Raw genomic sequence first — 10,008 nt, 5'->3', positions numbered from 1 at the left:
TTTGGAGTTGTGGATTTAATATCTATAAATATCGTTAATTGAATTTTGTAATTGTCTCGGTTGATGTGCTCTAGACTGGTGTATGGGGACTTTGGAGTGAATTTTTTTTATAAACCATAATTAATCAAATGAAATTTAGCAAAGCAGCATGGTTTTTTTTTTTTTAAAGACCACAAATATCGAAATGACAATTCGGTCTCCAGGTTTTTTTTACTTTTTCACAGACTCAGTCACAAAAGATCCGAATAATCTCTTTTATGTATATATAATATGTTTTATGTATATGTATATTAAGATTCTGATGTAAGAAATTGCGACAACAATATTGCCCTGAGATTTGTTCAACGATTTTTAAAAAAATTGACAAAATATTATCGGATTGCATTCCATCATATCTAATTAACTATTAACTATTAAGCGTGTATATTTCAAAGGCGTAGAAGCGATTTTTCGTATCTTCTAATGAGATATGCAAAAAAAATAGTAAATTGGTTCTCAAATATCAGAATTTAAAATAAGGGATCGATTAACTATATCCCGAATAAAATCTCCCATTCATCCCATGCTGTGGGCCCCACGAGTTAAATTGCGTGGACCACTCATAAGATGGCGGGGACGAGCACAAGAAGACAAAAGAAAACGCGTTTAATTGGGGGGGGGGGACAAGTACAAGAAGACAAAAAGAAATCGCGTTAAGTGGAGGGACCGGTTATTAACTGAAACAAAACACGTTTAACAGAAACAAAACGAGTTTAACTGTTGATGGGGACCAATAACTAACTGGAGGGGACCGCGAAACAACAACATAAGCCTTGATCAACATTCAGACATATAAACGAAGTATTCATTCTAACTTTGCAAAATGAATGTACATATGATATAAAACCAAAAGTATTTATTGCAATAAAACGAAGTTTAGTAATTTTAAAACCTAGTAATATTCATGCATATGACTTCACCCTTTTATCGTATGACCAGTATAAAAATAGTATGAAATTAACTTTCAATGTATGAAGTATTAATAGTTAATCATATCAGTATTCATTTTTATAAAGACTATTTTTCATCTTGTTTAAGTGTATATCATATGTAACCACAACTAACATAAAGTATAAACTAAAAGTATTCATTTGCATAAACTAAAACATATCACTTAGAACAACAAAACAATTATCATCACATAACAACCACATTACAAACTATATTTTCACAATCCATTACCAGTTGACAAAAAAATAAATCCTAAAGTATTCCAAAATAAAACAAACCACAAAAGCAACTGTACCAATCATCACACAACAACCTAAAGTATTCCAACATCACACAACATCCAACCATCCACAAATTCATGACAGTAACGTCAAATATTATCACATAACAGTTTCAATCATCAAAAACAGAAATATCAAATAACTACAATTCATTACACCTTAGGCAATGAACTTCACCTCATTCCTATCATCAATTAGGAATCGGTACGCAAGAAGAAGTCGTTCCTTGCTAATTATGTCATACATTATTAAAACATAACCGTAAGAGAATCTTAGACAACAATACTTCAACATTTGACTTAATTTGGTTGACCAAAGAACATGACATAATCTAAACCTAAATGATCCGAAATGTAAAAGTAAGCCATGCATACTAATTAAAACAAAAACTCGACCTGTCTCGAACAAAGATGACCCAAAATTCAAAAATAATTCTAAAAGTTAGATGGCTCAAAATACGATCCCATTCAAATCAAAATGATCTGAGACCTTTAAATATTATTTATATATTTTGAATGACTAAAGAAGTTTTCTATTTTTATTTTTATTTTTTCTTTTGTCTTCCTTTTAATTTCTATTTCTATGGTGGGTACTGTTCATTGACTTTGTTGCATTGTTAATATATTTACCTTGTTGTGAATTAAGCTGGCATTTTCATGGCAAATTTGACGACCAATTATTAATTGTAGAGCTAAATCTACAATTTCATGGCAAATTTTGGTTTCCATACTTAATTTAAATTTTATTGTCCTTCCTAAGGTTGTCTAATGTTGAATTGATTAAATAAGGTCTAATTTAGACCTACTGATCCACCTTACAACAGAGAAGAAGAAAAAGAACATGACACACTGTAAAATATTGAAAGCATGAACTCTCCTAATTAAAGAAAGGTACTCTGGACAACATAAAAGAGAAGAAAACATAAACAAAACATAACATAATTAATATTCTGTAAGACACTAAAGCTACATATATAGTACTTGGAAATTCAAAATTTAACCTGTGTTCAAATAAAATAAAAAAAATGCACCCTCCCATGATTTATTAATTATTTCTACTTGCTATCACCCATGGCGCAGTTTCTGTTTTTTTCTCATGCGTTCTCTCTTCTCTTCCTCCTCAATGATGCGCAATTGCTCTTCATCTTCCTTCCGTGCTAGTTTGGAGCTGAAATTAGAAAGACAACCTTAGTGCTTGTTATTACCAATATGACCCTCCAGATATATAATTGTTATAAATAAAAAAATAAACAAATTAAATTTTATAGAAAATAATTAAAATGCGTACCTTCTTCGTTCTTCTTTTAGAATCCCATCAAATCCAACTACCATGTGACTGTCATCCTCGTCCCTCCCAACCCATCTTTGAGGGTTATAGCTGCACAGAACAATCAATTTAAATTAAATTTACCGAGAACAAACGAGAATGAATTGAATGAGGTAAAAGAATTATGCTTAAATTAATACCAATAATTAATATGATTTTTCAACACCACAACAACATATCAACAAGTGGTACGTACTTGAACATCTTTCGGATCATATCGATAGCACTATAATTATCTCTATCATTGAAGGGCCTTTTGGCACCAGTACGGGGCCTGGGACGGTGAGAGCCATTTGAGACGGGGTTGGATTGAGGCAGAGGAAGCTGTCTGGAGGTGCTCTCTCGCTGAAGCTGTTGTTTCATATGGCCTCTTGATGCCTCCTTCATAGGCTTAGTTGATGAAGGCTGGGATGTAGAAAGATCTATGACATTAAGCGAAACCTATATGAGTATGCATCCATGAAATTAAAAACCAAAGCTGTTTGTTTGTTTGTTTGTTTGTTTACCAGGTTTTGATTTTGTGCAGGGGTCATGGGGTGCCTCAGCATCATCTGAGAACATGAAGGAATAATCTCGATTTTTTTTCAATATATGAGCCTTCCTTTTGACCTGAAAGTAATATGATCATATGCCCTCCAAATTGAGATATATGGATAGCTAGATTTACAAATTACTATAATTAATTAATGTATGTATGAAAAGTAGATAAATTAAGGAAAATCATAAGCTATATATATATATATACCTCATTGACTGGAACACATACAGTGGTAGAAGTAGAAGAGCCTGAAGATTTATAAGATTGCAAATACCCACTCTCCTTGGTTGATTTTGCTTCTTCAATTACCCGTGGGGCAATTCCAGGTAATGAAGGTCCAAAGAAGGACCCAAATCTGTTTATGTAAAAATGAAACAATAATTATTTCACCTGCTCATCTCTCTCATTGCATATTAAATGAGAAAATAAGGGAGCTCATAAACATATATAGATATATATATACTTGTTCTGAGATGAGGTTTTTGGAGTCTCATGTAAGGCAGATTGACCAAAAGTGGAGGCCCTCTCCTTGAACAGTTTTTGTCTGAATTTTTGTTTGAGCTTCTCTCTGATGCTTAGGAATTCCTTTTCATCTTTCGTTAGTTTTGGTGGTTCTCTCACCTCTTCTTCGTATTCATCTGAATTATTGTACCGATCCCTCATCTTTGTGTAATTAATTGAAAATGGCTGGAATATAATTATATGGCCTAGCTCACGTACTCCTGAAAAAAAGGGGAATGCATTTTGAGAAGGAATTATAAAGAATCTGATACTGATTAAATATCTAATTCCCATAGAGATGAGATGAGATGAGATGAGAATTTTGACTTAATTAAATCTAGTTCCATTTCCACAGAGATGAGAATTACTAATCCTGAATTTATTAATTCAGAAATTAAAGACTCACCTTAAATAATTATGTCGGAGTTTAACAGATTCTTGCTTCTTCGTTTCTCTGTAAACAAATTCTTATTCCAAGGCAAAAGCCGGAAGGGAATTATGAAATATACATGCGACTAATTAAATATATATATAGGAATAGCGTACGTTAAGTATATATACATCTTTCCTTAATTAAATTTAGGATTTCTTTTTATAGCTTTCTAAATCTGTTCCAATACTTTCCAATAATAATAATAATAATTATTATTTATAACAGTATAGCTTTCTAAATCTTTTTATAGCTTTCTTTTTATACACTTGCACCTTGAATTATCTCTTTATACTATTTATAACAATATAGTTTTAATTGTATCAAAAATAAACATATATAGCTATACTGTAACAACATAAATTCATTTTGTTTCTAACATTTTATTTATCATAATAATATTTTTTTAAACTAGTGGCTTTAAATATCAACTAACAATTTCATTGATAAAAAAAAATATTTACAACGAGTCAAATAACCATAATTTCTAAATTTATTCTTTTAATCTCCACGACCGGATCCAATTCTTCAACCGCCGCTGCGCTCCGACGGCAACCGAATCTACTTACTGTCGTGCTCCAATCGAGATGTTGATTACCGTAATACTTCAATCGTCATCTCGCTCCACGACCGGATCCGATTCTTCAACCACCGCCGCGCTCCGACGGCAACCGAATCTACTCACCGTCGCGCTCCAATCGAGATGATTATATATCTCTTCAATTTTCGTGAATGAAACTAATTATGGTTTATTATAAAAAAAATATTAGCAAATACTCATTTTTTTCTTTTTTATTATAAACTTGACAGGAAAAAAAAACAAGTATCTAATAATAATATTTTATTATTTCAATGAATCATTTAATGAGATATTAGAAAAAATCAATGAAAATATTTACAAGTATCTAAGAATTAGATATTTTATAAATTTTAGTAGGGAGGGAGCGGAGTATTTTTTATTTTTTGTTGTTTGAGATGGAAAAAATAGATAGGGATATTTATGTTATATATACAGAATACCTACAGATTACGTAAAATGCAAAATATGAATGACCAATTTATCACTCCCTCAGTCAATTTTCTTAATTCTTAAACAGAGAACGGATATAATTATTTACATTCATATATCATCCACTATAAATTCCATATTAAAATAAATTCAAACAGAGATGTTTGTTTCATGTATACGAGCTAATATAATTAAAGAGTTCTATTTTTAATAAATTTGACATCCGTTTTTATTTAAATTATACGGGCTTCTCGTCAAAAATATGTTGGATCAAAATAGCACTTAACTAATTGGTTAATTGCATCTTGATTGCATAATGAAAACTCTATTGGATAATTGGAAGCATGTGTTAGTAGTTTCGAGTTAATAAGCCAAATTTTTTATAAATACCCAAAATTAATAACAAATTACGAATTCTAACCTGTTTTGCGATTTATTTTGAAAACTACCCAATGTGTGGTGTAAATTGTTCCCACATATTTGCCTAAGGGCTTAACCTAAGAAAAATTCTTCCCATCCATGCATGAATATAAATATTAAATTCAGGGAAGATTCCTTAAATTAAAGAGATAAATTAATTAAAATAATCATTTTTTTTTAAAGTTGACTCTTCACAAACTGATTATTGCTAAAATGAATTTTGTTTTTTTTTTTAATAATTTTCAGTTATTGACCTTCAAGACAATTTTTGTAAGTGTTCAATTGAAATTGATGTTATAAAAAAATTTGCATGTAGAATTAGAGAGAGATAAGTTTAGCATGATCTATCATGCAAATGTTACTTGCTTATTTATTTATATATCTCTTCAATTTTCGTGAATGAAACTAATTATGATTTATTATCTATGTGAAAAAATATTGGCAATACTCTTGTTTTTCTTTTTTATTATAAAATTTTACAAAAAAAAACAAGTATCTAATAATAATATTTTGTTATTTTAATGAATCATTTAATATGATATTAGAGAAAATCAATAAAAATATCTACAAGAAAATAAACAAATTACATACCAAGTTGGTGTAATTTGTGTAGCAAAAAAATATGACACATCTCCATTGCCAGAGGGCTCAGTAGTCAAGTTAGTGCAAATCAAGCAACGATTAGTCTTTATGTCGGTTTTTATTCAAAAAATCAGCTGTGGAAAATTCTCAATTGTAATTACAGTTACATATTTTCTTAATTGCGTTAATTTTTTTGTTGGGAGATATTTCTCTCGGTTTGCTATGGAGCATTTGTTCTACAGAAATTGGCTTCATCGTTCTTGATTGATCAAGACATCCCAATTAACGTTTAAACATGTTAGACCGTATATTTTTAAGTGGAGGATTAGCCTAGCAGAGGAGATATTAGAGAATCTATCAACTTTTAAACATAAGTGGGATCAGAAAATTAGATAGGAATATAAGTAGACAATATATATATATATATATATATGAGGAGGAATCGGATGACACCCTTTTTTGGTGACATCGAATGACACTGTGCATTTTTAAAGTTTTCAAAGTTCAAACAGTCGATCCAAACCGTTCAACTTGATGGATATGTTAAAATGTGCTTGTAGACCAAATTTTACATTTTTCTGAATTTTTTTACTATTTATTAAGTATTTAACAAAATCGCTATATTCAGACCGTTGAATTTTTGTACCCACCTTAATAAATAGTAAAAAAATTCAGAAAAATATAAAATTTGATCTGCAAGCACATTTTAATATATTCATCAAGCTGAACGGTTTGGATCGACTGTTTGGACTTTGAAAATGCACGGTGTCATCCGATGTCACCAAAAAAGGGTGTCATCCGATCCCTCCTCTACTCTATATATATATATGTATAGCACAGAGATGAACAGGGATAAAATATATAGTCGAGTCAGTGGTTTTCGATTCTACAATAAAATATGAGTGAGTCTATGGTACTATGCATATCACGGGTTGTTACCGTGCTATGGCTTTATATTTGAGTTTTGAAATCCTAACGGTCGATCCGAACCGTTCATCTTGTTCTCCATATTAATATGTGTTTGGAGACCAAATTTTACATTTTTTGAAAATTTTTTACTATTTTTTTAGATATTTAGAAAATCACTTGATCTGAAAATTCTGGACCATCCAAAAACAGTGATTTTCAATAAATCTAAAAAAATAGCAAAAAAATTTCAAAAAATGTAAAATTTGGTCTCCAAACACATATTAATATGGAGAACAAGATGAACGGTTCGTATCGACCGTTAGGATTTGAAAACTCGAATATAGAGCCGTAGCACGGTAACAAATCGTAATATGCATAGTACCATAGACTCACTCATAAAATATTCTTATTTTGGCCAATTATCAGCCCATTGTTACTGTTTGTCTTATAATTCACCATCCTATTAATTTGATTGTTCTAACTTTGAAACAAATAACTTCTTTTTTATTTTAAGAAAAAAAGTAAAAGTAAAAATAAAGTTGAAGTAGATTAACTAAGAAAACAATATTTGAAATCGGATAGACGAAAATAATCTGTTGTGGTCCTTCGGATTTGCAGGATCATGTTATTTCAAATTCAACCTTCCATTCGTTTTGAGATTCATGTGTTTCAGAAAATAAAAGGTTGGATTTTAAATAACAGAGATCCTGCAATTCTTTTGCATCACAACAGATTTAAAATATTGCTTCTTTTTCAAACAATGCTGTTGCCATGCCGTGCATAGCTTTCCTTTCCCAAATTCCCTGCCTTTTAGAAACATAAATTAAATTAATGAAGAAAGGTTTAATCTTTTGGTGAAAATACCAATAGCATTTTTAATTTCTGGATCAGCAGCTAGCGTAGATAGTAGGAGGATGAACAGGGCACCACTCGATCTTTGAGTGCTGAGGATCGAAGCGTAGGTGGAGGATCTCTGGTGGGCCCCAGCAGTGGAGAGGAGAGGAGGAGAGGATTGGACGGTCAAGATCTGACGGTGGCGTTGAGTTGCCCTAGTCTGCACCCAACCGATGATAAAGTAAGGGCCCGTTCGGCATATTACTGTTCACCGTGGGAAAAAAAAATTTGATCAGAGCTAAGTTTTTATTCCCACGGTGAACAGTAAAATTCAGTTCAAATTTTTTGATTCCCAAACCCATTCCTATTCCCTACTGAACTGCCGAACGGGCCCTAAGTATTTTCTTGGATCATTGGAAACTAAAGAAGAAATATGTTTGTTTGCTATTGTCTGAAGATGGAATGGCCAGAATGGTAGAGACTGAAAATGTTTTCTTAACTCAATTTGACAAAAGATGATTGGTGATGCATTTCATTGATCAAACATAAACATTTGGATTTGTTCGAATATATGTAGCACTTAATTGAGTTAATGGATACGGTAAGGATCTCCACCAGGTGTGAAAACGAAGCGGATAATGTTAATATCAAATTTGTATACATTTTTTTAATGAGCGAATACAAATATGATACAAATAGTAAATGGATGTTGAAAGTTAAAACTAAATTCTCCTTAAACAAATACGTACATAGCGGATAATTCATGATATCAAGCAAATAATTATCAGATAATTGAGTCATATAGATTTAAGAAACAAATACTAATTAACAAGATTCAAATATGAAAATGAATGAAAAATTTAAGTATTTAAGTTTATAATTTAAGTTAGTAATTTGAAAAAAAAAATGTTTGCATTACCAACATATTTATGATTTTGACTGGTCACTGGTCGGCAATACTTTTAAAAATTTCGGTATTTTTGAAAAACTATAATTAATGGCAGCTACAACAAACGAGAAGAAAATAGCAATAGCGCCAGAGGAGCACCGTAAGGCCTTTGGTCTGGCTGCTCATGACGACTCAGGCGTTCTCTCTCCTTTCTCTTTTTCCAAAAGGTTTTTTCGGAAATTTTTTATTCATAGAAATTATTAAATTCATAGTGTCTTGTTTCCAACAAATATGAAAAGATATGATTCATTGAATCCGATCTAAAATATATGGGTTTGACTTAATACTCCAAATCGAAAAATTAGACTTTTCTGAAATTATGTGGACTATAGTTTGATTCTCTTGAACTAGAGTTTGATTCTCTTTTAATCGGGCAGTCCATATCCAAACTAAGAAAAAAAAACATGAATCTAAATTATTGAGTCCGGTCTATAATATTTGAATCGGACTCAATGAGTCAAATTTTTTTTTATATTTGTTAAAAATAATGCACTCTTACGAAAATACACGTAAAATACGTCTGATTTTAATAATTTCTAGTTTTCTACTAATAGAAAAATTCTGCTTTGGTTCGTCTCTCTCCGACTCTCCCCATCTCTCTCTATCTCCATGCATGTTTCGAAAACAAATATTTTTTTCTTTATTTTATTTCTTAGCATTAATTATATTGCTTTTTTTTACTTGAATAATTATATTGTTATGGCTTGAATAATTATATTTCTTAGCATTAATTATATTGTTGTGGCTGGAATTTTTTTTATAAACCATAAATAAATAAATGAATTTTACGGAACCAACATGATTATTTTTTTTTAAACCTAGAAGTGACTTTTGAACCGGGATCAATAACTCAGAATCTAAGCATTTTTATTTTTTTCCAATAACACATAAAGAAATATATTAATTTTTCTTACAACCGCGAAAAATCCGACCTGAAAAATATTGATTCGGATTATTTGTTGCAGTCTTTCTAATAAATCAAATTATATTGTATTTCATCTATTTTCAAAGAAATATATTCAACATTTCTAATATTTTAATACAAAAAATAAAAAAATTTGTTTTATAAAAAAAAAAAAATTGATTGAGACCGAAAGGTCCGTTCGGTCTTGGGAAAAAGGAATTTTGAGACCGAACGGTCCGTTCAGTACTTGTGATTTTTCAAAAAAAAAAACAATCATGTTGGTTCCGTAAAATTCATTTATTTATTTATGGTTTATAAAAAAAATTCTGTGGGCT

At 30.6% G+C, this 10,008-nt stretch overlaps 1 protein-coding gene across 1 annotated transcript; it reads right to left on the bottom strand.

The window, feature by feature from the left end:
* Positions 1–2,308: 2,308 nt before the first annotated feature.
* Positions 2,309–3,924, bottom strand: LOC144549665 (uncharacterized). Its single transcript, XM_078298437.1, has 6 exons — positions 3,599–3,924; positions 3,343–3,490; positions 3,104–3,206; positions 2,794–3,019; positions 2,559–2,648; positions 2,309–2,438 (listed from the first exon to the last, which is right to left on the bottom strand). Exons 1-6 carry the CDS (start codon positions 3,796–3,798, stop codon positions 2,336–2,338), a joined length of 870 nt encoding a protein of 289 aa, XP_078154563.1. The 5' UTR covers positions 3,799–3,924; the 3' UTR covers positions 2,309–2,335.
* Positions 3,925–10,008: the final 6,084 nt, after the last annotated feature.

Source organism: Carex rostrata, chromosome 35 (genome assembly GCF_964058835.1).
Source record: "Carex rostrata chromosome 35, lpCarRost1.2, whole genome shotgun sequence".
Classification (NCBI taxonomy): domain Eukaryota; kingdom Viridiplantae; phylum Streptophyta; class Magnoliopsida; order Poales; family Cyperaceae; genus Carex; species Carex rostrata.
The sequence above is the reverse complement of the archived record's forward strand: the minus strand, read 5'-3'. Positions and strand labels throughout refer to the sequence as shown.